The 27,887-nt window shown below is 42.7% G+C and overlaps 1 protein-coding gene across 3 annotated transcripts in view; it reads left to right on the top strand.

The window, feature by feature from the left end:
• spata13 (spermatogenesis associated 13) overlaps positions 1–27,887 on the top strand; it is a 33,154-nt gene continuing 5,267 nt past the window's right edge. Inside the window, exons 1-7 of one of the 3 annotated variants that reach the window (XM_021313482.2) lie at positions 1–506; positions 14,415–15,920; positions 22,210–22,659; positions 25,565–25,709; positions 25,880–26,010; positions 26,183–26,362; positions 27,567–27,746. In XM_021313482.2, coding sequence (XP_021169157.2) covers positions 498–506; positions 14,415–15,920; positions 22,210–22,659; positions 25,565–25,709; positions 25,880–26,010; positions 26,183–26,362; positions 27,567–27,746 — 2,601 coding nt within the window. In that variant the 5' untranslated portion in view covers positions 1–497. Of the gene's footprint in view, positions 507–14,414; positions 15,921–18,934; positions 19,317–22,209; positions 22,660–25,564; positions 25,710–25,879; positions 26,011–26,182; positions 26,363–27,566; positions 27,747–27,887 lie in introns of those variants that run through there. The other 2 variants (XM_012857450.3, XM_012857451.3) reach the window with 2 other exon arrangements.

Raw genomic sequence — 27,887 nt, forward strand, 5'->3', positions numbered from 1 at the left:
CCGAGGATGCTCTCCAGCTCCAATCCTCTAAGAAAGACTTACTGGAGCTGCGCTCTCCTTTGAAATAACGAGCAGCTTCTCAGTGACGCCAGACTACAAAACGCCGCATGAATCCGAGTGTTCATCTTTTCTTTTTTCTTTTTTTTTTTGTTCAACAAGTTGTACCGGTTCGCGAAAGTGAAATTAGAAGCCGCATCGCTTACGCAACTCTGGAGAAGTTTATGACTGGGTTAGCTTAAGTTGCTAGCTCAAGAAGTCAGAGGGGGGGCTGTTTGTCCTCAGTATGCTGCGGGGGGACTGAGGAGAGGAGAGGAGGCAGAGCACTTTGTTTTTTTTTGTTGTTGTTTTTTTGTATTTTCTCTCTGCTCGACATGAAGCTGGCAGAAGGCAGCACGCAAGCCGCCAGGAGACACAACCTGCTTCGGTATGGATAAATAGCAACACAGCCGCTGCGTCTGTGAGAAGGAGAAGAAAGGTGGAGGAGGACGGCAGCGACTATGAGCAGGGTACGTTTTATTGTTTCTATTCAGCCGAGGGTTGGCGACTTTGTGGCTAAAAAATAAAAACAAAACAAAAATAAAAACAAACGCGTTAATTGAGCGGGTCTGTGTGGTTTCGCCTCCTCGGCTGCAGTGATTTCCCCCCCACTATTTGGTCCCTGGCTGGAGTTGGAGCTGTGGGGGTTACTGCGGTGCGTTACAGCGGGGGTTGTTATAGTGATGTGGGAGATGCCAGGCTGTGCTGGGAGTTGTTGGTTAGCTGGGGAGGCAGGGAGGGAGGCAGGGAGGGTGGGAGGGGGCCGAGGGCCTGCTGATACAAAGAGCCCAGCCGCCCAGCAATGTAGATTAATGCACTCAGGCTCTGGGTCCCTCACTGAGCTTCAGGAAACCTTTCAGTGCCATCCACTCACACCTACAAGACTTCATTTAAAAGTTTACCCCCTCCCCCCATTTATTTGTCTTATCATCAGACGTGTAGGGCAAACACAGTTTAATCTGAAACAGTGGCAACTTTAAAGAAAGCCCTGGGGTATTTTATTTTTCTTACTTTAAAGTTTTTCTCCCCAACATGTCAAAAGGTTAGGATTCAGAATAGCCACACACACACTAAAAATGGGCCTAATAGCAAAAATGATATAGCTTTTCCCATGAACCATTGATAATCAACCTTCATTCTGCCTGTTGGTGGTTATAATAAACGTCAGTTCACTTGTTATAGTGGTTTTATTCACCTGAAAGGTTACAAGTAATGATATTCTTTCTTGAAACAATAGAAAACATATAGTTCAGTCCTGAATCCATGATGTCAGTTACTTTTGATCTTTGATAAATGGTCAGTGGTAAATGGACTGAACTTATATGGCGCTTTTCCAGCCATACCGACCACTCAAAGCGCTTATGGATGGGACAGGACACAGAACTTAAATATGCTCTGGAAATGTATAAAACAATGACACGTTTTATGTGTCCTCTGAATAGTTTTAAAACTGCAACCCACAGAAGCCAAAGAAAAAGCTGTTTGCTGTTGGACGGTATGGCAGATGGAGCAATCGTCACTGACATAATTGGAGCGATGTTTGTATTGCAAAAGACTGTTTTGAGTGCAGTACTCGTTGGCTATTACTATATTCCATCTATTGTGGCTTTGCATTTTTACGTGTTGATAAAATATTCAGCCAGTCGGACTGGGTCTGACGGCAGGAGATGCTCACACCAGACGCGACCAACACGTTAAAAGGCGCAGAGTGATGGAAGCGCAGAGGAGAAAGATGAAAATGGCACTTAATATCCTCCTCACAATATTTACTATCATCATTGCCTTCTCTGATAGTGTGCAACCCTATTTTTAAGTGCCTACTGTGCATCAATTAGAATAGTTTGTCCAATTACGCTTCAAACTGCCAGTACAGATTTCAGCTGTTTCTGGCCTCTGTTAGATCAATAACATAAGAAGATATAAAAACAACACGCATGTTTTTATAGTAACAATGTCCACACCAGAATCTATTATCAGCACAGCATGGTTGCCTTTAGTCTGATGTGTTCAGTAATAAAAAAAAAAGGGGGGTTATTTTATTTACCAATCAGGGTCAATCAACCTGAAAATTGGTTTATCAGGGTCACCAGCAGATTTCTGGCACAGCTCTACCTTTTTTTTTAATCGATGCACTCCTTCAAATTGTCATTTTGGGCTGCCGCTCAATTAGTGTCCAACTTCTCAACATCCATGTTTTTTTTTTATTTGTTTTTTTTTTTAAATCGGAAATATTTCCAAACAGGCCAAATTTGTCTTTCCTGTAGGTGAAAGTTTGCCGGCATTCTTTCGGCCAGCTGACCTGCCGTGTGCAGCGACACGTCGGGAGAGGGGAAGCCACGCACTGCTGTACGCCCCAAACGGTTGAACCTGGCACTTTCCCAGGCGTTTTATTGAAAGGACTTTGAACCTCAGGAATGGTAACCATAAAAAAAAAACTTGCTTTACCTGGACTCTAGAAACCAGCCCATACCTAATAAATTCACAGAAATGTTTAAAAAGTGATAAATAAGACACAACATAATACGATAAAGTCGAGAAGCGACGCTCAACTGGAATCTACAGGGAATAAAAAAAAAGGATGAGTCTTCAGCGGTTCTTTGAGACTTTCCAGTTCAGTAAAGTTGTTTCATAGAAAGCGAGCGACCGCTGCAGGAGGAGAAATCGCCTCTGTTTTCATCCAGTTTGGCTCATGGATTATTCAAAACCTCTAATATTTTACCCACAAGTTGTTCCTTTAGGATAGGAAATGTTCCTCTGGATCAGCGGAGGCAAGCCTGAGGCCTGTAATCCATCAATAAACCCTTCCTGCCTTTAACAAACTGATATCCAGTAAATTCACAGGTTAAAGTCCTTTCATCGTGCGTTTTGAGACAGGACTTGGACTGCTATGACATAATTGCCGTGCAGGCTGCTTTCTCTTGTTGTAATTTGGCATTAGCTAATCAAAAGCGAAACGTCTGCATTTAATCTTTGTGCCGCTTCCTCATCAGAAACGTCTTGTCTAAACGTTTTTCGCCGAGGCTGCTATCAGGTTTCACTGCTGGCCAATGATGACGAGGCCTTTGGTGGCGTTTTGTCCTCCCCGAGCCCGGCACATTGTGTAGTTTTAGATTTCGGGTTGTCTGTCTTTTGTGACAGTCCTCTGCAGATCAGGTGAAGTCGGCGGCTCGCTCTGTGAGAGTGGAGGCACTCCCTGGGTTGGCCTCCCACCTGTGCTTCCCACACTATGCTGGAGGAGGTGTGGTGTCTCCTGAGCTGTGGGTGTTTGCCAGATCAAAAATCAGAAACTGGGTCATGCACAAATATGACACTTTTTTTTTTTTTTATCGGGCAAAACAAAAAAAATGAACGTTGATTGTTCTCCTGATCCAGTCAGAAGGCATTTAAAAATCATAGTTCTATAGATTATTATCAAAATTGTGCAAATCAGCCTACCTGTTTGGTCATAAAAAGAAAATCAAAAAGTAAATGGCTTATCGTTTAGCCTTTATCTCTTATTTGTATTGCTCTATCTCCATAGAGAGCACACAGAGGCCCAGTTACCCCCTGCAGTCAAGTCCTGTTGGCTCATTCCAAAGTTCTGGGTGTCCCTCGGTTTGTACCGAATAACCAAGCAGTTCTTGTTACACTATCGTGTCCACCAAAGCAGTCCTGCACACAGACCGGTGAGGCTCCCCTAACCAGATTATTAGTTGGATTGGAGAAGGAGGAGGATACAGAAACTGACTCCCAGTGCACACGGTCAATTTCCCTCTGTCTACTCCCTGACACGTCTCATTCCTCCAGGAGACCGGCTTAAAGGTCGACTTCCGAGCATCAGCAGTGAAGAGATTTTAACCTGGATTCACATCAGCCCTCAGTACGGTAAAGTGTTGCCTAATCCGACAAGGCGGTTGTGCAATCCAAAAATGTTATCTCATGCGTTTGGAAGACAAAACACAGCATTTCTGTTTCCTTCTACCCAATGCACTGGAAACGCAGCCGGATTCACACGAACCCCATGTTTACATACACTGATTAACTAATCAGGCAGTCCGTCCGGAGGCGTTGTTTCAAGACCGTCTTTGATTCATTAAGGCTAACATAAATGGAGACAGGGATGGTGACATCTGACCGGGGAATGCCGGAGCTCCAGGGTGGTTGTGTCTGTCTAGGAGCTAAGACAGAGCATGGAAAGGCGCAAATGCCCCTCGGTGTATTCTGTCTGGTGTATTTTTTTTTTTTCCTTTCCAAGTTCAGCTCAGTTAATTTTGACTTAATGAGCTTGATCCTGGCCTGAAGCAGGACATACCTCTGCAGAGGAGACCTTTTGTTTGCGCGGGGTCATTTCACGTTACGCTTTTATGATTCCTTACATAACTGCTTGCCTGGATTCTCTGGTCGAACAGGAAGGGAGGCAGTCTCTTAAAATGCTTTCCTTCCACAGCTGTGTGCACGCATGCATGGGTGTAGGCAGCCGTACACAATCTGAGGAGATGCTCTGACTAATTGTTTATCTGTCTTCTTTTTTTTTTTTTTTTGGAATGCATTGCAAATCTGCATTTCGGCTGCTGCGTAGATGTTTACATTTCTGAATACGTGTTCTTCCTCTTCTATGGGAGTCTAATCTCAGGGTGGCTCCAGCTGGGTGCTGCCGTGTGTGTGAGTGTTTGTATGTGAGGAGAGATCGGGGAGCGGGGGGGGGCTCCTCCCTGAGCTCTTAATTAACTTTGGACCCTGGCCTGCAGCGTACCGCTCCCATCGGCAGATTAGGGAGAGGAAGCCAGGAGAAGCGGTCATCCTGTCATATTGGCATCTCTGTCGGAAACGTCGGAAGAGACATTTATATACACACAGTATTATATATAGATACCCAGAACTTTTTTACACGTTGTCGCGTTACAACTTCAAATTTTAATTTGTTTTATAGGAATCTTACGTGAAGGACAGACACAAAGTATTTCATAATTTGAGAAATAGTGGTAAGAAAGGGATAAACACTTTGCAAAACCGGTTGACAAATGAAAGTCTTTAAAGTACGGCGTGGGTTTTTATAGGAACCCCTGAAGGACTTTGTGCAACCTAAGCTGTAGTTACGGCAGCATGTTTTTTGGATTTTGTCTCTACCAGATTCGTCTAGTTTTTTACCATTCTGCTTTGCAAAATGGCTCCAGCTCTGTCAGATTGGAGGAAGAGCATCTGTCAGACACTTAGCACCTCCCCTCCTGGCCACCACCAACATAACCAAAACAAGGAACTGATGCATGAAGCTTTAAACTCTGCCAACATGTCAAGTACAGCCAGAAAAACAAGCGTATGCTACTCTTTTTAGCCAACAAGGCAAACAAAAGAGCTGTAAGGAGGCACTTCCCCTAAAAGGCAGATGGACAGGAAACAAATAAATAGCTAGACAATGTAACATGCTTGCCAACGCTACACCGGTGTTTGAGAGCAACTTAAAAAGGTCGGTACAGCTCCTGTATCTGCAACAGTGAAGTAGTACACCTCGCAGATGGCATAAGCTAATGCTAGCTGTTTAAATATTAGCTTCATGGACAAGGACGACCTGATGACCGGCTTCTATTGGTCTGAAATCCCCCCGTCAAGAGGCAGTTCTGTACCACACAACGCTCCTTTCTACTGCATGTGCCACTACTCTTCCATTTAGTTATAAACCTATTGGAGGCTAATGTAAAATTACAAGAAAAAACGTTGTTGTTCAGGGCTGCTGCTAAATATGCATCCGCTAGATCCTTGTTTACGTTGTAAGAAAAATGTTTAGTATATGCCAGATAGATGCTTGTGTTGGAAAACAATTTATTTGACTATAGAATGAACCTTCCTCAATAGTGATATCAAATTGTATCAAGAGCAAATTGGCAAGGAAACGGTAACACACACTAGCTATGTTTACATGCACAAAATTCCTTGATCGTATTGAAATGTGTTCGGATCAAAAGAGAAAAGATTATCAGAATAATGGTTTATTTGGGCACAGAGGCAATCAATCCGGTCACTGCATACGTTTACAGGCACCAGGCTTTATTCAGAATACCAGCACTGTGACACAAGCAGAGTCCTCAAATCTGGTTAGAAACCACAGAATAAGAAACATTGGAAGATTTTTTTTAAACTTTATTAAGCAATCGTATACAGATAAAGATGTTACTAGCAGCCAGATGTTACAGCACTGGCTAATAAAGCTACAGGCTTAGCAACACATGCTATTAGTCTTCCTGTGTTACAGGATGAGAGACATAGGGCACACATGCTCTGTCAGGGCAGTCCGCCACAATCCGAGTGACATTATGGGAATAAGTTTAGATGCATGCTGTTTGAATTAACATTGGGCATAACCGCCCGTTTCGTTAAGAATACGATTTCATTCCGTTTGAACTTAATCCGACATTCTTACATGACGCATCTTTATTCCCAATCGGCCCTTTATTCTGTTTGCTTATGTCAATCTAAACAAAGGTAGTGGCACACTAAAGATAACCCATTACAATAAAATGACTGCACAATAGGATAAAAGGTTAGTGGCTCTGTGGATAGGGCAGTCATCTTTCAGTCTAAAGGTTGTGGGTTCCATTCCACCTTTTCTCCTGTTACATGTCAATGTGGCCCTATCAAAGACACTTTTACCCCATGTTTCCTAATGTATATAAATGTATGTGATTGGGTGAATGTGTTAGTTTTGCTTCACACGCAGCATTTTGAATGTAGGCCACAAAGTTCCATATTGGTCCGATCTGATCAGAGCGCCTCCTTCTACACGTTTGCTTGCTGCCCTACTTGACTGTGAATAAGATATCTAATGATTTTGTTTCAACAGTGGCTTTCTTCTTTCCACTCTTTCATTAGGCCCAGATATTGTGGCATGCACATCTAATAGTTGTCCTGTGAGCAGCAGTGAATCTTTGCAGCTCCTTCAGAGTTAGCATGACCCTCGTGGCTGATTTCTCCCATGTTCTCCATGCTATCCTACCTGTCAGTGGACAGGAAGGTCTTGGTACGTTGTGCCATACTATTTTCAGCTGAGAGATTGTTTCAGAAGATGGATAGCAGGCTTGGAGATTTTTCAAGGCTTGGCATTTAACAAACACATCTGGATTCACACTGAGACTGAATTTCACACGGGTCGACTGTGTGCTAACTAGGCAACTCCTGCAGACAATTGGTTGCACTGTTTCTTTTAGGGTGATAGAAAAAGGCATGGCATCCTTTTTAGATTTTTATTTGTAAAGAATTTTGAGAACCACATGTTTATTGGCAATTGTCGTGTGGCTTATTGTTATTGAGGAGTAAAAAAACCTTCTGCACTGAAAAAACGGATATAAAAATAAGTAAAATGTTCTTAAAGTTAGTGTTTTTGTCCTAGATGTGAGCAGGTAAATAAGATGATCTGCTAATGGAATGAGTATTTTGACCCCTAAAATAAGATAATTAGACATCCTGCACTTGAAATAAGATGATGGAGGTGAGTTGTTCCCATTTTAAGTGCAAAAATCTTATTCCATTGGCAAATCATCTTATTTATTACATGCTCAAATTTAGGACAAATGCACTTATTTTAAGAACATTTCACTTATTTTTAGTTCTGTTTTGCAGTGCGATCAGAACAGTAATTTATAGTGACAGCATTAAACTACAAGTGATGATTTCTTTTGCGAAATATCAAACACTATCATTACCATTGTGGTTGTTACTTTTTCCATTTGAACTATAGATGTAGACTTGTGTCATATTTGTTTCTTTACCGTCCAAGTCAGAGCTGCCGCTGAGCTCATCGACTCCCATTCCTTGTGCTGAAAGCAGCAAAAGCAGACGGCTTGCAGCATGACTTTAATATAAAAAGCATGTTCTTGCTAGTAGAAAACATAAGTGACCACCTATCTCACCTTCATTTGCCCAAAGCAACACTGCCAAGAATGACTGGATACAAGCTGCCATGTAACAGTTGGCGCCTGCTGCAGGGGTGGGAAAAAAAAAAAAAAAGCAAAACAGAGAGATGGACCATGTGGTCGAACGGGAGTTCTCAAAACAAAAACAAGCTGCTCAAGCTGTGGGCATTCTTTCCATATCTTCCCACTATCTTTTCTGCTTGGGTGCCGGATGGAAGTATTGATCCTCTATCTTCCCAGCTGCAACTCAGCGCGATTCCTTTGGAGGCAGAGAGGGAGAGCGGGGAGCACAAGGAGACAATTCAGCGTAGTTTTGAAAGCAGCACATTGTTGCTGGAGGGTGTTTAGTGTCTGTCAGCAGCAGTGCTTGGCAGCGGTGGCTCTGTGTTTACATAAGTGTTCACTGTGACGGGGCAGGATGGTTGAAGTGACAGCAGATTCCACAGAGAGCTTGATTGAGAAAGCTCATCTGCTGCTGAACACGCATAGGAATGCGATTATGAAACCGCACATGGCAAAGATTGAAATCGGCTTCTTCCATCAAATCTTAAAGGGTTAGATTTTTTTTTCCACTTCGCATAAACGCCATTTTTAAAGCTCCCTTACACAAGAAAAAAACGCTTATTTCAATAACTTGAAACATTTCGTACCTCGACTACACTGATTACTAGACTTGCATGGTTTGTCACTCAGTATCCATTTCCACATATCTCTTGTAAAAGAGAGATGTGCCTAAAATCTGAGATTAACTTAGCTTTGACAAGATGTAAAGCACACCGAGTCAAAACAAGCTCAGTCACATTCTACACAGCTCTTTTGACAAGGTGGCAGGGCGTATTATCAAACTTGCATGACATCTGATAGCTGATCTGCAGATCAAGGTGTCACACTTAGGCCCAGTGTCTGTGATGCCACAAAAAGCCGACATAATCGATACTAAAAAAAGAATTAGTCAAAGATTCCCGTTTGTGTCAGAATTGATATAAAGTGATCCATTCACGTTTGCCCAAACAATCCAACTTCTTTCTTTAGCTGCAGACCCTCGGCGCCACTCACCTGAACAAAACCATGAGCTGCTGCTGGAAGTTTTTTTTTAAACCAGAAAAAAAATTAAAAAATGTTTTTTGTCTTTAATCAAAAAGGCCAACACAAAAGCGTTGTAAGGAGGTGCTTTCCCTAAACGGCAGATGGACAGTAAACAAAAGAAAACCTAAAGAATGCCACATGCTAGCTACGCTAACGATACAAGCTAACGCTGTGAGATTGATGTTTGGGAGCAACTTGATATACTTCCATTGAGGATATTAATGCTTAAACAACTTGTTATCTGGTCTACTGTTTCGCCAAACAAGGAAGTGTCAGTTAAGTGATGGATTTCTCTAAATAGCTTTGTTTACATGCACTATTTCACAATCGGATTGAAATCTGGGTTAATCATAAGTGATATGGATACACAACAGAATCTTTATCGTAGTCTCGGTCTGTCTGAGACTGAACCCTATGTTGTGATTGCTATTGTTTAAGATTGGGAACCCAGAGGCTGCCGTGAAACACCAAGCGGGGGTATTAAAATGTTTCCTCGGAAGCAAAAAGAAAAACGATTAAAAAACTGGTGCCAGCATGTTGTTGCCATAACTTGTAAAGGATATAATTGCTGTGGTCATTAAGGGTTAAAAATAGGGTCATGTTTGATGAGTCAGTTTGTGGTTTCGCTGATCTTGTTAGACTGGCGCGTTAACAATGTTTGCATACTTCAGCCAGGGAAAGTGTTGGGAGTCTCTGCCAGTATGAGTTTGTGGATTGAGGATGAAATGTTTGATAAGCACCACTTCAGCATTTCCTCCTACAGCTCGCTCACAACTTCCGCTGTAGCAGACAGCGCCTGCTGCTCACCGTCAGGCTGGTATAATTAAGACACCAATGTTTTTACTTTCAAGTGTTTATTAGAAGATAAGCTAATGACTGTTGAATCACCGATAAACACTTGCTATTTTGATGTGCTTATAAACACTTATCTCACATAAGAAATATTAAATTTGCAAAAGTAGGGCTGCGAGCTTCAATGCTGAGATGGGAATAATGATGGGAATATTTATTTTTCGTTTTTTACCAAACTGTGAACATTGTGTGCCATGATGAGCCCCAATCAGAGAAGGAGATGTGCAGTGTTTAGTTTTCCTACCTTCCTTTTCATCGCATGTTGGCCAAATGTGATCCCTTTTTGGCTCCTCCAACCAGAGCATCTTAATGCACCTGCTCCAGCACACCTGAATAAAATGGCTGAATCAGCTCCACAGAGGCCTGTTAACAAGCCATTCGTTTGATCCGGGCGTGTTGCTTCTAAACGCTGCAGGATAGTAGCTCTGGAAGAGTGCAGTTGGGTTCAGAGGCATGGCCACATCTTGGTATGTTTGATCCTGATGATGCTCTTTGTCCACTAATGGTAAATGGAGTGAATTTATGTAGCGCTTTTCTACTCATTGCTCACTCTAAGTGCTTTATACTATGGCCACATTCACACAATCGCACGAGCACACGTTCATTCACTGATGCACAGATCGGTAGGCAACTTGGGGTTAAGTGCCTTGCCCAGGAGCACATCGACATGCGACAGGGGGAAGCTGGACCCACAACCTTCCGAATGCAAGATGACTACTAGAGATCGATTGTTGGAGTTTTTTTCTCAAAGGCCGATACGATTATTTTGACTCCAACTGATCCCAACCATGTGCTGCCAATTTTAAATTTTTTTATTTATTTATTTATTTTATTTTTTTGGGTGGGGGGGGGGGGGGGGTGGTTACTCCAGTCTCAAGTTAAACAAAACATATTGACAATGGATTGCAAACGATGTAAAACATTTAAATATATAACAATAAAAACAAACTTAACACTTAAATGCTTTTACCCTTTATGTAGCTGCACTGCAAAAAGAGGACTAAAAATAAGCACAATCTTCTAGAAATGAATGTATTTGGCCTTGATTTGAGCAGGTAAATAAGACTATTTGCCAATGGAATGAGTATTTTTACCCCTAAAATAAGATAATTAGACATCCTGCACTTGAAATAAGACGATGGAGATGAATTGTTCCTATTTTAAGTGCAAAAATCTTATTCCATTGGCAAATAGTCCTATTTACCTGCTCAAATAAAGAAAAAATACTTTAATTTCAAGACAAATTGTCTTATTTCTAGGTTTATTTTTGCAGTGAGCTTGAAGCCTTCGTAGTGCAAACGGGACCTTACTGAGAATACTGAGAATAAACAGCAAAATAACAATTTTATATAACAAAATCACAAAAATAACAAAATAACAACAGTCCACAACACCAACCTGCTAATATTTTGGGCCGACAGTGAACCTCTGCCCACTGAGCCACCGTCTCCCCCACTAATGATCTCTTCAAGCCCCCAAGGCCTTCAGGGGACAGTAACTATAGGTTAAATTAATCTGAAGGAGTCCATCTACTAATTAAGGTTCCTCTGAAGACATTTGGTTGGACTGTATTTTATTTAGAGTGAAGAGGGCTTAATACCGATGGCTGCCTGCCAGTCTTGTTACAGTAGAACAAATGAAATGAAAACCGTGTATCCTTTTCTTTCCACTTTGCAATCATGTGCTACTTTACTTTGATCTGAACAAGAAAAGTCAGATAAAATAATTTCAAATTTCAGTTGTAATGTAACAAAATGTAGAAAAGTTCAAGGGTTATTAATATATTTGTTATCCATAGTTCATCTACACCACCTCTGGGGTAAGTCCTTAAACCAAATTAATGAGGACTTGCATTAATAATTGGAGAAAAGGTGTTTTTTTGGTTTAAAATAATAGTATTTTATTCCTGCATTCAACCTGATGCGTTTTGTAAGACCAAGTCCCTTTTTTTAACGTTTTATTGATGCTTCATCATACTTTTTGTAAATTAGCCAACAGAAGATTGCACATGGTTGTTGTGGATGTTAAAGTTTAACTATAGTAGCTGGAATAGTTTGTAATATTCCATTAGGTCAATTAATCCCTCGCTGGTAAAATACCAGCCTATTTCATTAGGAACACAATGGAAGAAAACAAAAAGCAGGGTGTTAACACAGACGGTACATGGGTATGGAAACTTTGATCTGTTTTTCTTATTTTTTAATTTTTGGGGGTTTGTCATTTGCCCGCTGTTGAGACCGTGAGCCACTATGACTTGAGCAGTGTCATAGGAGGACCACACAGCCCTGCCCCGCTCACCATCACCTAATCTTCTGTGAAATCTGGAGGAAAGAATGGGCAATTTATTGCATTAATCACAACGGATTAGCAGTTTTCATTGCTTAGTCACGCTCACAAAGCTGCACTTCAAAGGCCTCAGCTGCATTAGCCACTGCCCTGAATCAGACTCACGTAAGGCTGAAGTGTACAGCCCCCGCCTCGGCCTGGCTGGGCCTCAGCTCCTCTGGGGCATTGAAATGCAGCACCAAGGACAAATACATGTTGTGTTCCTGGTTTAAAAAAAAAGAAAAAAAAAAAGGCTTTCTCCCTTCTGGACCCCGTCCACGTTGTGGAGCGCTCACCTCTCAGTTTCCCCTCGTCTGCGCTCCTCCGCGACAAACGGCGAGGATTCCCACTTCATTGTTGCGCTGCGGTTTGGTAAACTCTAATTTATATATTTTACTTTATATCAAGCCTCTTCAGATGACATGAATGTCAATAACCTAACCAACAACTGTCATCAGACCTGTCTCGTTGACTTATCAACACCATCTGTTTTATCTGAGGCAGAGTAGCTTCTTTATTTGGAGTTTCAATCATTGGCGCTCTTAAATGCAGGAGACGATATTATTTATAATGTTAATAATCGTTTTTTTTGAGAATTTAACAGGAAATCTAACAGATCTTATCAGATCTAAATAACTTAATATTAATAAATGAATACTTATCATTAAATAACATAACCTAGCCTAAAAATAATAATCAATAAAAATGATACATGGGTCATTTAAAACTACACAATACAGGCGACTTGGACTGGACCTGGAGCTCTCTTTTTATTGACATTATCGTATTTAAACGCTAAAACTTATCAAGTCTTAATTTAATACCCAGGTGTCAGGAGGAAGGCCATTTCGATGGCCTAACGTGGAGTTTAATGACTAGAAGGGATTTTAAATGGAGACTGAGAGCAGGAGAGGAAGAGGCTCCAGGCTTTGGAGGCTGTCAGGATATGAAACTAACAGGACGGACCTGCAGGGCTAGAACTGACCAGAATGTGTCCGTTTGGGTCGCGCTGTTTCGTCCAGGGAACCGGGGGCGTTCTCTGGATGGAGGTATTGTCTCTTCGGCTCCCACAGCAGAACCCGTCCGGCCCTGCTGACCTCTAGAAATGCAGGCGGAGCTGGACTCCCCTGATGCTGTTCTTCATCGTGCCGACGATACAGGCCATAAGAAATGTTTCTGAAGACTCGAACACCAAACAAATGGGATTAAAGTATAGATTTCTAACAAACAGTGCAGTTTTTAACCAACATTGCTTTTTTTTTATTTTATTTTGCTCATCTTCTAGGAGCGATTTTGAATTCAGCCGGCAACGCTTATAACTGTGAGACTTCAGAGACTGGATGATTTAAAATATGTTCACTGATTAATTCTAGATTTTATTAATCTGAGGGGAATGAAGTAATTAAATTTATGATCTCCTGTTTTGTCTCCTACACTAAGAGCGTCCAGTGCAGCTCTGGCTGCCTTTAAATAAAGAGGCTACTATAATGTTTTCTGTAAGATGATGTATTTCATCCAGACCAGGGGTGTCCAAAGTGTGGCCCGGGGGCCATTTTTGGCCCCCTGGACTGACTTTGTGCGGCCCACAGCTGCAAATAGGACCCCATCTATTCAATGACGTTTACTCAAAAGTAGGCTTTGGTGCACACAAATCCGCTTTTAACTGGTTTAAGGAAATTGGCTAAATACAGCAAGTGTTTTCAAACAAAGAGTGACCCAAATCCTGTTTTTAATGCTGAGGATGGAAACAAAAATAGTTTTATTTTATTTTTTATTGAGATGGTCATCCAGTTAGCAAAAACAATTTGCAAACTAAATTACCGTCTTTTAAATAAGGCAAATGTGCAAAACACTTTTTAAGTTTTGGACCTTTATGCATCCCTTTGCTTCAGAAAATCTGGCTAATTTGTTTAATTAAAATATTGCATGATTGGGAACCCAATACAATTTTGGGGTAATTACATTTTTTTAATAGTTTTTTGGCCCTCTAATACTTGTGACTTGACAATTTTGGCCTAGGTGACAAAAAGTTCATACTAACAGTTAATTTTGCCTACATAATCAAAATCTAGCAATCTCTTTGTGCACATAGTCAATGTTAAGGGTTAGTTCACGCTACACAAGTTTGTCTGACCTGCTTTTATTTGTTAAAAAAATGTGCGATCGCTATATTTTCCTTCTGTAGTGCCCCCATGTGAACGTTAATAAAGAAAACCTCTGTTTGCTTTGCAGGCAGAACAGAAGGACAAGGTCTTGTCCCGAAGTGAAGACCCTCTCCAGTGCCTTCATCACTCCGAACCTGAAGCCCTGATCCGGAGCAGACCTCTCAGCGACGTCTATCCATCGCAGGGCCCCGCTGACCGGACGTCTGTCCCCTGCCTGCTGTCCGGCTGTGGCGTCCAGGTACAGTCGGTGGGTTCTGCTCTGCTCCCCGACAAGAGCAGAGCGAATGGCATCGGCTCCTCTGCCTGGTCCAACCCTGCGATAGGTCAAGCTGAAGGAAGGCCTCATAACTCAAGAATCATGAGGCTCTTTTCTAACTCCAGGACGGGCGTCGTCCCTCCTAACGGTCCTGCTGCCGACGGCCCAAACAGCGGCGGCCCCCAGCCGTGGACCGGGTTTTCAGGGCTCGGTGTCGTGGACTCCTTCAAAAAGCTGCGCTCGTCTGTGCTGCAGGGAATTCAGAGCAAAGGGGCAGAAAGCAACGTCAGACACAGCGCACCTTTACCTAACGGATCAGCGGGACAGAGTTTAGGACCCGACCCAGCTGACGCAGCCGGTCTTTTGAGGGCGGCGGGGGGAAATCACGTGTCAAACGGCAGTCTGACAGAGCAGGTATCAGCGGCGTTCACGCAGTACGGCTCAGACACCGAGGACTACGACGACGAGGAAGCGGACGGTGGCCTCGCCCGCAACTCCCGATTCTCCAGGAGCATCCGGAGAGCGTACGGAGCCGGAAGAATCGCGTTACTCGACGCGGAGAATGCAAGGAGAGCGGGGGGCGACGGAAAGGACGCGGCGTGCCGCACGGCAAAACCCAAGGACGCGTCAGAGGTCCGCGTCCAAGCAGAGCCCCAGAAGGAGAACGTTAACGGGAAGGTTCTGAGCAGACTGAGTAAGAGCGCGGAGAACCTTCACATATTTAAGCTGCCTGCTAGACGTAAAAGCTCATATCTAGGGCCTCCCTCCCAGCAGGAAGATCCACAGAGCAGCTCTCCGTCAAACGGGAAGCCCGGCATTCAGAGGACCTGCAGCGCCTCCTCTGTGGACCTCCGAGGCAGGAGCAGCCTCATGAAGAACAAGGGCTCCATGGTCAAGCTACTGGGCAGCATGACCGACCTGACCGCCCGACGCAAGCAAAGTCTGTCCCAAAGTCCCACCTCTCCGTCTCCCATGTCCCCGTCCAGCCGGCTCCACGACGACTACTCCCGCCGCCTGCCTTGCCTGCAAAGCAGCGAGCGACAGCGCCGGCCCGCGCCCGCCGGCGCTCAGGTCGGCTCGGTCCGGTGCACGCCCCTCATTCACGCCGGGCCCGACAGCAGCGACGACGTCGACCCGGTTTCCTCCGACTCCCGAGGTTCCCCGGAGCAGATCTCAGCAGATATCTCCGCTCAGCAGGAGCTGCCGCCTCCTTCCTCAGCCAGTAATTCTAAACAGATGGTCGAACGCGTTTCACCCCCACTCAGTCGCAGAGAGGCTTCCCAGCAGCAGCCCGACGATGCCTGGCTACAGAACGAGGTAAGGCTGCAGTGACGTGATGTGATGGGAAATCATTTTACTGGTTTGCTGGTTCTCTCTGCCCGTCTCCAGGAGATGGATCTGTGTGATAAGAGTCTGCTTGTTGGCCGAATGTTTTGCTCTTACTGCGATACTTCCAGCTCACGAGAAAGAGACTAGATTAGATTATGACAACATATGTACTGATTAAAGGTTTTACCTTAAACCACGATGGTCCTGATGCCAGAAAAACTTTGATTTCGTTTATCTGGGTGCGTGTTTTTCCCCCCTAAGTACAATAAAATGTTACAGAGGATCATGCCGTATAAAATTTCTGGTCTACATATTTTAGATTTTGTTGTTGAGGTCATAAAATTCTTGGGATTCCTGAATAAAAAAAAGGAAATGTTAACATTTAGTGTTGAACAGTTTTGGAGCAGACTCTTCCATCTCAGACGGACCCGCTCAGTTCCTGGCAGGCCTGGGCGCCGCTGCTGTCTGACTCTTCCTCTAAACATCCCATCATCAGAGCATGCGATAAATCCAGCTAACGTTTGTTTGTACGTAAACCTTTATTTATCCAGGTGGATCTCATCTCTTTTTCAGGAGAAACCTGGCCAAGAATGGCAGCAGCGCACAGACGACTCCAAATAAAACATGAAAATACATTTAGGATACAGTTTTGGTAAATAACAACCTAAAATTTGATTCAAAACTACAACAAAGTTACAAACAGAAGCCGTATATATAAACCGGTTTAAAATGGCCTTAAATACATTAACGGAGACCAAATCTTTCAGGTTCAAGTCCCTCTGCAGTTGACTCCAGTCTGACGGAGCTGCAAAGTGGAAGGATTTTTTTTGCCCTGATCAGTGCGAACCTGAGTTACATTTAGTAAAATGACCTCAACCTAATATAGAAAATAACCTGAATATTTTATATCAACAAGGGAGTGGACATAAGGGGGGAAGTAAACCCAAGATGGCTTTGTAAATAAAATTATACCAGTGACAGTCTCTGGAGGATCAGGAAATCCATCCAACATGAGGATACAGAAGACCGTGATGAGCAGAGGCTCCTAGAGCGGTGATAAAACGTAATGCTGCATTAAACACAAGAGTCCAACATATACAACCAGTGTGAACATGCATCAATACCAGTTTGATCGCCATTGTCCAAAATGGGTAGCTTCTGAAATGAACCCTACCTCAACCTTGTTGAAAACTTATTTCCCAGCCGGGTCCACGGCAGAAATCTGAGCAGTTCTACCGACTGCTAAGAAGAGCGGGTAAACATGCAGCCGGAAGATCAAGAAGATCAACAGCGGCTACAGAGTGAATGTTTTGTCTGCAGCTTGGTAGAGAACATGCATCTTCACTGGTAGTGGCTCTGTGTGTGCACGTTTGAGCCTGTATGTATGATTTCAAAACCTGTGTGGATTCGAGAAGATCTACTTTACTCTTCATCTTGTTTTAGAAATGCATTGAATTCTATTTTTTTTTATCATGATCATTCCAACATGGAAATAGAGAATTGAGCAGTGTTGTGTAGTATGGGGTGAGTGAGTAGAGCGGGCGTGTTGTTGGATTTGTGCGGATTTGAAATATTCTCTCGCTTTAATATTGCAAGATCTTGTCCCAGGAGATCATCGTCCCCTGTTTTCTTTTTCAGATCGTGTAATCCAGTCAGGTCTGAAAAAGCTAAGGCTCTCTATTAGAACAATATGTTTGTTGGCTTCTGATGACATTTTTAGATTTATGACAAACATTTAGTTAGTCCTCAGCTTTTACTGCATAACTGCGGTACATGCCTTCGCACTTTTTCTTTATTTTATATTGATGTTGCTAGCCATATACCATGTAATTGTACAGTCTTTGTCTTACTCATACCATGTTGTTGTTGTGCAAAACATCTTCACTTTTGTTTTTTGTGTTTTGTTTTTTACAACTGACTTAAAGCAAAAAATATCTACAGATGACTATAAAATTGTAAGCAAAACAAAAATGTCTCTCACTGCAAAAACAGAACTAAAAGTGAGTGAAATTTTCTTGAAATCATTATAATTGTCCTTGATTAGAGCAGGTAAATAAGACTATTTGCCAATGGAATAAGATTTTTGCACTTAAAATAGGAACAATTCATCTCCATCGTCTTATTTCAAGTGCAGGATGTCTAATTATGTTATTTTAGAGATGAATTGTTCCTGTTTTAAGTGCAAAAATCTCATTCTATTCGCAAATAGTCTTATCTACCTGCTCAAATCAAGGAAAAATACACTAATTTTAAGAAATTTTTTACTTATTTTTAGTTCCCTTTTTGCAGTGCTCAGACAAAGTCGGATCTTATTAGCCTGATTGTTCAAACTCTCAAATTTCTCACCTTCAAATTTACAAGAATAAGTCAATTCCTCCACCTTTATACTTTTAATAGTAATAGAAATACATACAATAACATATGATACAGGTCGCATAACAGGTTGTGATAATCGTCAGTCACACAAGATCCATAAACGTTTGTTTAGCTGAAAGAACGTATCTTTTCTGCTCAAACTGAATAGATTTAATGTTAGATAATTGTAAACTAATATTTTTCCAATAAGCAGTAGGATTTAAAGCCATAAATAAAGAAGGTACTGAGCAGAAAAAAATCCCCAAAAGCTGCTTTTCTGTGACATTTGACATTCCCATGATTAATGGCCATCTCTCATTTGCAAGGCTGTGACTGCGTGTGAAGTGATCTTTGATATATTCTCATGGTGACGTAATACTCGCAGGTTTGCAGCACGTACTCTTAAAGAGGGAGAGAAAAAAGAGGCGGAATTGGTCCAAAGTCCCGTGGCGTGTCAGATAAATCCCGGCGCAGCATCGATCGGCCGTCCCGTTCCTGTCAGGCTTGTTTGATTCCTGACATCCAGCGCAGCAGAGTCACATGCTGGGGCCCGACCCGTCGTGCCGCCAGGCGCTCGGAGGGAGCAGGGGCAGTTAATGATTAGGCTTTGTTTATGATTAGTAGCCCTTGCGCAAAAAGGAAAAAAAGAGAAACAGTCTAAAACGCATTCAGTGGGAGGGTAGGAGGCCATGGCTGAGCACAGCTTTAGTTTCTCCCTCCCTCTCTGTGAGCTGCTGCTCCAGATCAAAGTACAACACGAACGCAAGGCCTTTGACAGCTAACAGCTCCCCCAAGCAAGCAGGGAGATAAATGCAGGAGTTTAGTTAAAAAAAATAATTGGGATTTCGTCCTAAACAATGGATTGGAGAAGTACTTCCGTGTTCTTTAGACATCAAGGGGCTTCTGAGAGGAATTTAAGGATTTGGCCTTGAGGACCACCGGCTACCCAGTTTCACAATGGTGGTGGTGCTGTGTGTGCCGTTCCAGTGTTTATGCCGGGCTCCGGACCCAGACCCAGACAAGCAAGAGGTGAGGTTTGTTTTTTTTAATGCATCACCGTAAGCATCGTCTGGTCATTTACAGTCAGGAACGTCTTATCTGCTGAGAAATGGTGCTTAATCAAGGTTAAAGGGAATATATTTGTGCAGACTCAGTTGTTTGGAACTGAAAAGACGGATCTGCTCAAAATGTAAACGAGAAATGTTTCACTGTCAAAACGTAGAAACATAGGATTCGTTGACTTGAATTCCTGGTCTGCTTAGAGATCAAGCAAAGTCATTCGCGACTCGTTTGACGTTTGCAACTCGATGTTTCTGATGAAGTAATGTTCCTGTTCTCCAGGTTAGTTGTTCCATAACTCCCCACATTCAGATTACAACCGGTCAATATATATCGTTGGATGGGAGCATGTTAACAATCTTGCCCAGATACCGTTTAAAGGGGACATGCTTTTCAGTTTTTCCTTCTCACATTTAAATCATTCAGTTGTGGTCTATTTAAAGTGGAACTGAAATGCTTTAGTCTGAATTCCTCGTTAATTCACCCCCATGTTCCCCCTTTTTACCCCTGTCCTGAGATGTGCCTGAGAACAACTCGTTTTGGTGCTGTCTCTTTAAATCTGAAGGAGGCACCTCACACCCCGTCCCCCCTCCTGGTTGCAGAGCGCTCCACTCTGCTCCGTTCATCTATTTTTGGAGTTTGCTGGAGGACGGCGTAATGAACAAACAAACATTTTCACTTATCCACTTGTAGTTGAGACATCGTTTAGCTTGGACAACAAAATTGCTCCAAATTATAATAATGGTGGATTCATGAAATTGGTGAGCCGGACCACCACAACCTTGTTTAGCAGCTCTGCAGCAAAATACTGCAACATAATTGTTCAAAAAACTGAACAGCTTAAAAAATATGACCCAAACAAAATATGAAGATATCTACGTAGCACCTGGACAGACTAAATTTTAATTTTCTGCACTCCTAGTGACTCCAAATACACAACAAAATGTATTTAAGACATTTTGCATATGTCCTCTTTAATTACTCCCTTGTCCTAAAGCTTAATCAACAAGCTTTAATATAGTTAGAATGACACAGTCGCTTGTTTTATTGATTAATATAGTCAAATTCTTGGTTAATATTTTGAAGGTAACTTGGTTTTAAAATTAAAACGACCTGTTCTGGCACCAATAGATGAACTTTTGTTCACTAACTGCATCCTTGCTACAAATCAAAACACAAGGCGGTGAAATTGAATTGGCACTAAATGTCAAATCTAGACTTTTTACTGTCCATCTGAGGCAGTTTTTAAAGCTATATAGCCATGTAATATGCTTTATAATAAAAGACCAAACACTGTTTGATCATGATAAAATAAGGTTATATACACCAAGCCTCCATCTTTTTTTTTTTTTCTGGAATTTTGTGGCACTAGTGGCTCATCTTTACAAAGTAGGCTGACAGGAAATGGGGTTTGGGGGGGAGACATGCAGCAAAGGACCTTCACACCGGAATCGACCCGGGGTCAGCCGTGTCGGGAACTAAAGCCTCTGTACATATGAGTCGCACTCACTACCCCTGTGCCGTCAGAGCACGCCTACACCAAGCCTCCATCTTGATAGTGTTTTGACGGGCCGAGCCTGACCCTCTGCAATGCCTTGCATTAAGAATATAGCTCAGCGTGATCGAAAACCAACTGTTAATCAAATACACTGATCTACAGCAACTTATAACAGCCTAATATCAGAACATTAACTCACATCAGTAAGATCACTGGATCTTAGACCTTTCTGCATTGTTTCGCTGGGAGATGCTAATAGCCGTTAGCTGCTTCTTGTTTTAACCCCTGGTACGCATGCAAAGTACGCACTTCCGTTAAAATCGTAAATAAACACGAAAGGCTTTATTTACTAACAAATTCAGCAAAAACAAAGCCTAAAACACCAAAATAACGACAAATACGCCAGTAGGACGCGATAATCTTTCATAAAAACTTTGTATGCAACTTTAGAGCAAGAAGTTCCTGGGTTCAAATCCTGGCCTGGTGTCTATCTGCTTGATCATTATGATAAACTAGTGTATAATTATGAAAGTGCAAAGTGGGGGAAATAAATATTGCATGCAAAATAAATTTTCTATGGTGGGTAAAACTCTCAAACTTGGGGTCCCTCAGTGTTTCACCAAGTCTTGGGTCTGAAGATCTCTCACAGATATCAAACAAATAATAAATGATAATAGTAAAAGGAAATTTAACCCCATAAATGTTACAACAGATAAAAAAAAAACAAGTTCTGAAAAACAGATTAAAATATATTGCTATGGTTGTTCCTGTTTACTGCAAAAAGGGAACTAAGAGCAAGTAAAATTTTCTTGAAATGAGAGTATTTGTCCTTGATTTGAGCAGGCAAGTTGAAAGGATCAGCCAATTGGAATAAGAATTTCACACTTAAAATAGGAACAACTAATTTCCGTCTTATTTCAACTGCAGTATATCAGTGCAGTATAATGAACTTATTTTAGGGGTTAAAATACTCATTCCATTGCTAGATAATCCTATTTACTAATGGCAAATACACTAATATCATGAAAAGTGTACTTTTAGTTTAGTTACCTGTTTAACGGACTGACTTGCTCATGTTTAGAGTCATTTCTGCTTTTACTTCAGGGGGCTGAAGCAAAAAGGAAAAAGTTAGTTGTGCTTGACAGAAGTTGGCAGAATTATGCAACCATAGAAATTATCTTTGACCTAAATAGTGTTATGTAACAGCTATGTTTTGATTTAGGCAAATCATGGTTTTACTGTAAAGAAAATAGTGATGTGATGAATCCTGCATGTCATCCAAGCCCAATTCAGAGAGAATTGAGAGGGAGAGATGTTGTCGCCTGCTCTTGTTTGGCTTTAAGCTTAGTTTTTGTTACTTTGCAGGTGAAATCACACCTTCAAGAACAAGAAGCACTTCTCCAAACAGAGGAGGCCTCCGCAGCAGCCAGCAGCGCACCTCCCGACCCCCCGGTATGCCTCTCTAATGCACCCGCATCGCCCCCATCCCCCACAGACGGAGCCACGGCGTCCACAGAAACCGGCACGGTGAAGCCTAGACAGAGGAGCGGGCGCCCCAGACCTCGGCCCATCTCCGACTACGCCCAGCTCGTTTCCAGGAAGCACTGCATCCCCGAGGAAGTGCCTGAGCCAGACTACGAGGAAAGGACCTCGGACACGCGGCTGCCTGATACCTGCAGCTCTAACGGGAACGGGAGCGCCTCTGAGAACTGTGGCATTAACGGGGATGTTCACAGACACCGGCCCGTCTCGGTGATCGGAGCTGTGGATCCGTTCCCTGCTGACGCTGAGCTGAAGGAGGATCGCCTCCCTTCTGTAAGCTTTTGCAACTTGCCCCCAGATAATGGTCTCCTCTCTCCTTATTTTTGCTATATAGTAGATCCTCATGCCTTTGTTACCTCGCTGTGATTAAAATCTTTTTAGACAAAGCAAGCAGTCATTCAGAACCCCCTCAGTCAGGGTGGCCATGTTTGTAAAGCAGCCCGAAACAATCCATACACACCTGATTTAGTTATGGCCTTGTGTGTTGTTTACATTTTTTTGCAACGACGATAATTTTCGCTTTAAATCCAGAGGGGTGCGGGTTGAGGCAGATTGTAATCGTTTTTTGTGCTAATCTGCAGCTTTGTGACTCGATCTCTTTAAATCCTGCTTGCTGCTTCTTTAGATTCCAGGTCGCGCCGAGCGTGTTGGAACCCAAAACGCTCCCGATTTGTGCAGCATGCGTAAATAAGTACAAAAAAAAGAAAAAAAAAAAAAACATGCTTGCAAGGACATCTAACAAACACATCAGGGAAAGATTTGTTTTATGTGTACAGCAGTGTAGCTTTGCTGCAAAACCTCATATATTCATTTCATTCATTATTACATTGGGATACAAAAAAAAAAAATGCAACAAAATATGGACACAAAACAGAAGAAAACAGCCAAAGATCGTAACATGACACTTTAGATTGAGAAGATTTGTGAGTAAAGACTGAAACTGACACGGAGTCACAAGTGTGAGGTGCACGATAACAAAAAGCAGATCTTCCTGCCTCTGAACAGGATTAGAATAATGATTACTGACGTTCCAGGAAGGTAAGTTTGATTAACTCAGTGATAGCTTTTACAGAATGACTTTGAACATAACTAGAAAAAAAAGGTGTTGATCATCTCCTAGAGAAAGAGCCAGAAGGACAGTCTTTTAAATATCGTAGGGTGGTGTGATCCATGGCAGTGATGAACAGAATCGAGGGGTTTGAGAGTTGAAGATGCTTCTGTAGCAAAAAGCCTAAAGTCAAGAACATGGAGGAAAGTTCCTACGATTCAATTCAGTTTATTTATATAGCGCTAATTTACAACACACGTCATCTCTAGGTGCTTTACAAAGTCAGTTCTGTGAAATCCTCCAGACATATTGGTTAAAAAGTTTTCCATGTAAGGAAATCCAGCTGATGGCATCGAGTCATTGGCAAGAAGCGATGAATCTTTTCCCTGTAAACACTCAAAAGCTGGACTTATTTCTAAGAAAATCCCCTTTCTGTCTCAGTGACGCCAACATAGAATCCACATGGGTTTTAAATTGTATTTTTTTTTATGTAGTCTGACAGCGTTTTAATTAGTTTTGTCAATAAGAATTGATCTATAGACTTTCATAATAGATTTTTATGGAGTTTTTGAAGAACTTATCATTATCTTAGAATGGTTTAAACCCCTTGTTGAATTAGGGAGCCTTTCTATTTTAGAGTTGAATAAAGTCTGCTCAAAAATGTAGGACAAGGTCATCAACGTTGAGACAAACTTGACAAATGTGTTAAGAAGATGTAATGTTATTGATATCACTGGTAAACGCAGTTGGTCCGAGGACAGAACCATGGGGAACGCCTCTGGAAACGGGAAAATAACACTCAACTTTCTAACCATGGGGAAATATTTTTTGTGCAAACTTGGAGATGAGGAACAAGCGTTAAACTGTGTCAAAAGCAGTTTTTAGCTCTACTGTTTGAAGTTTGTTGTGTGAAGCAGAAGCAAGGCCATTTAAAACTGGGGTGTCAGCATAAAACGGTGCCATGGCACGTTTACATTTTTCATACTCAGAGACACACGAGGGGTGGAAACCACTGAGATAATGCAAAGCAGGTCCTGATTGTGAAATCAACTCCATGTGTTTGTGAAACTCTTCATTCAGAGGTAGATCTGTAACAACCCAAAATATGTTCAGTAAAGCCACATGGGTAAAAGCGATGAACAACAAAAATTGACTTTCTACATAGCTGTAGCCTTAAACAGCTTTGATACAGTGCTGCGAAAAAGCATTTGCTTCCCTCAAATGCTGCAGATCCTCAAAGACCGTCTGAGTAAATCATGAACGCAGTTTTCAAACCAATCCCGTCAAGCATTTACAGGAACCAACAAGAATAACATTCAGGCTGTCACACTGCTTTGGGGGAATTTTGCCGAGCTCCTCTTGTTGCTGAATTGTTGCAACTGAGCCGCCTGTTATGGTGCAAATACTTTTTCACAACACAGAAAGAGGAAAAAAACAAAAGGAAAAAACACCTTGTCTGTTACAAATAGACAAGAAGCCCAAAGGTGCAGGAACGCTAACGCAGGGTCTGTTATGTGTGTGTAACGATGAATTCGTAGGGTGTTAGCATTCACTCCTGGGGAAGCGTAGAGCTACAGGAAGAGTCGTCTGCATTGTACATGGCTTTGCAGCAATCCCTCATACTGAGCAAGCATGAAGCGACAGTGGAAAGAAAAACTCCCCATTAACGGGAAGGAAAACCTCCGGCAGAACCGGGCTCAGTATGAACGGTCATCTGCCTCGACCGACTGGGAGTTACAGAAGACAGAACAGAGACACAACAAGAGAGACAAAAAAGCACAGAAGCACACATTGATCCAGTAATCTGTTCTACATTAGATGGTAGTAGCGGGTGAGCCGTCTTCTCTGGATGATGTCACAGTTAACAGAACGCCAGACCAGGTGTACCTACTATGAAGAAAAAGAGAGAGAGCAGAAAGTTAAAAGCTGAAATGACGACAGTCATTTCAATGTAATACAATGCAGAACTGGAGAACAGTAGAAATCAGTAGAGTGAGAAAATTAGACCCTGATGTCCTCCAGCAGCCTAGGCCTATAGCAGCACGATGATTCGTAGGGGTTGCTGGTGAAAGCCGGAGAAAATGAGCTCTTCCTAAATCCCAGGACTTTCCCTCTTGTTTATTGCTGCAGCCTGTGTCGCGGCCACCCATCCCCTCCCACCAGGTGCCCCCCTACAGAGGAGTGTCTGCCAGATTGCGGCCCTGCGCCCTCTCCCAGAGCACCCCGATCGGACTGGACCGCGTGGGGCGGCGCAGACTCCACAGAGTGCTCAGCGGTGAGAGCCGGGCTTGTTTTTGAGGCGATTCGACAAAAAAGTTAGTCGGTCTGTGGGAAAAAGGCCGGGGCTGAGGAATGTCAGCAAGTATGTCGGAGGAGAGAGGCTGATAGGGAGCCAGACGCTTGGTTTCTGCACATGGTTTCACTATCTCTGCGTGCTTGTTGCAGCTGGTGTGTCTGAGTCGTCAGCCACGCTCGATGACAGCGTCAGCGAGGAGGAGGAGGAGGAGGAGAACAGCTTCGATGAGGAGAACACGCCCTACCTCCAGCCCGGGGTGAAGCTCTCCGTGCTCAACGAGGTGAGGGACGCGCAAGCATCTCAGAATAAAGAGTAAAACTCTGCCCAGATTGGGACGTGTCCCTAAGATGTTTGGCCGCCGCATTTACACGTCCAGACGTAATCCTACACGCTGGACACGGCCTTGGCCTGCGATGTAATTGTATGTTCTCATCTGGCCGTGTGCCGCGCAGTGGCTAAGCTCGGGCCATGCCGTGTACGCGGAGGCTCTCTGGGACCATGTGACCATGGAGGAGAAGGAGCTGGCGTTCAAGGCGGGAGATGTCATCCGCCTCCTGGACGCCTCGCACAAGGACTGGTGGTGGGGCAGGGGGGGCGACAGGGAGGCCTGGTTCCCGTCCAGCTTTGTGAGGGTAAGTGGACTTTCTGACCCTGCTCCCCTTTTACGTGTTTGTGGGGGAGGTGGAGGAGGTGGGGGGGGGGGGGGCTCTCAGACCTGCTTAAGCACAAACAAACAGCGGCACCCTGAATGCTGAAGGACTGCAGTACAAGAGGGTCCAGCCGGTTTCTGTGGTGATGGGAACTGAGTGACGGTCGGGTCTTAATTGGTAAGGCTGTGGTAACCATGGCGATGTTGCTTGATTGGCGGGCAGCCGTCTGCTGTGTAATTGCTCGTTGCTCGAGTCAATGTAGATCAGGCATGTCCAAAGTGCGGCCCGGGGGCCATTTGTGGCCCCTGTACTGAATTTGGGTGGCCCCCACCCCCCTCCAACTGTATTTCAAGAAATATTTGGTCCACCAGCACAGCTGGCTGATGCAGATGGAAGATTTCAGTTTTTAATTAGGACAAAATTATAATAGAAAAGTTAAAATTCTACATTGGAAAATGTTAAGTACAAGACAAAGTATTCATCGTTTAGTAAAAACACTTTTGACGTTCTCTTTAATTTCATAGTAACATCTATCTAATGATATTTAATAACTCAAACGTAGACTTTAGTGCATTAAAATCTGCTTTGAATTCAGTTATTAAAATTGGCTAATTACAGCAAGTGTTTTCAAAGAACAACTGATCCATATACTGTTCTTGTATTGCTAGATCAAAAAGAGCTCAGTTTATTGTTGTTAAAGAGTCAAATTAAATTATTCAAAATAATTTGCAAACTGGATGAATACAACAGATGAGCAAAACTCTTTTTTAATTTTGGATCTACAATAATATACACATTAATTTCCTACAAAAAATTCTGACTTACTTATTTAAAAATAAAAAATTAACAGAATTTTTTTGGTTTAAAAAAAATTGTGTTACATTTTTTGGCCCTTGAGTTCCTTTGACTTGACAATTTTGGCCCTCGTACCAAAAAGTTTGGACACCCCTGGTGTAGATGAACAGCGACTGTTTAAGCTTCCACGTGTTGTTGCCATAATAAAGAAGTCACTGTCCTCCCTGTGCTTGTTCAAAACCTGTAGAGACAGATATAAATGACTGCTAATTTATGTTTTATGCATCCAATCCGGACTTAAGCTTGGTTTTAAAACAGAGCTATTTGGCACCGGTTCTCGGGAGGGATTTTTTTTTGTTTCTATCTTGAGTTTGGGTTTGCTGTGTTTCAGGTGCGTGTGAACCAGGAGGACTCGAGCGCTGGGAGTGTGGAGAGTGTGGCGGACCAGGAAGACCCGGATCCCCGGGAAAAACCCAGCAACCAGCACAGGGAGCAGATGAGAACCAACGTGGTTCAGGAGATCATGAATACTGAGCGCATCTACATCAAACACCTAAAAGACATCTGTGAGGTATTTCTTTCTTAGATTCTTACACTTAAATAATTCACATCATCTTAGAAAATGTAATATTGCAAATGGAGATTTTTCAAAAATTATACCACAGTTTTTTAGGAATGCTGGGTCATATACAGAACATGCTAATTAGGCTAA

Source organism: Fundulus heteroclitus, chromosome 21, assembly GCF_011125445.2.
Source record: "Fundulus heteroclitus isolate FHET01 chromosome 21, MU-UCD_Fhet_4.1, whole genome shotgun sequence".
NCBI classification, from domain to species: Eukaryota; Metazoa; Chordata; class Actinopteri; order Cyprinodontiformes; family Fundulidae; genus Fundulus; species Fundulus heteroclitus.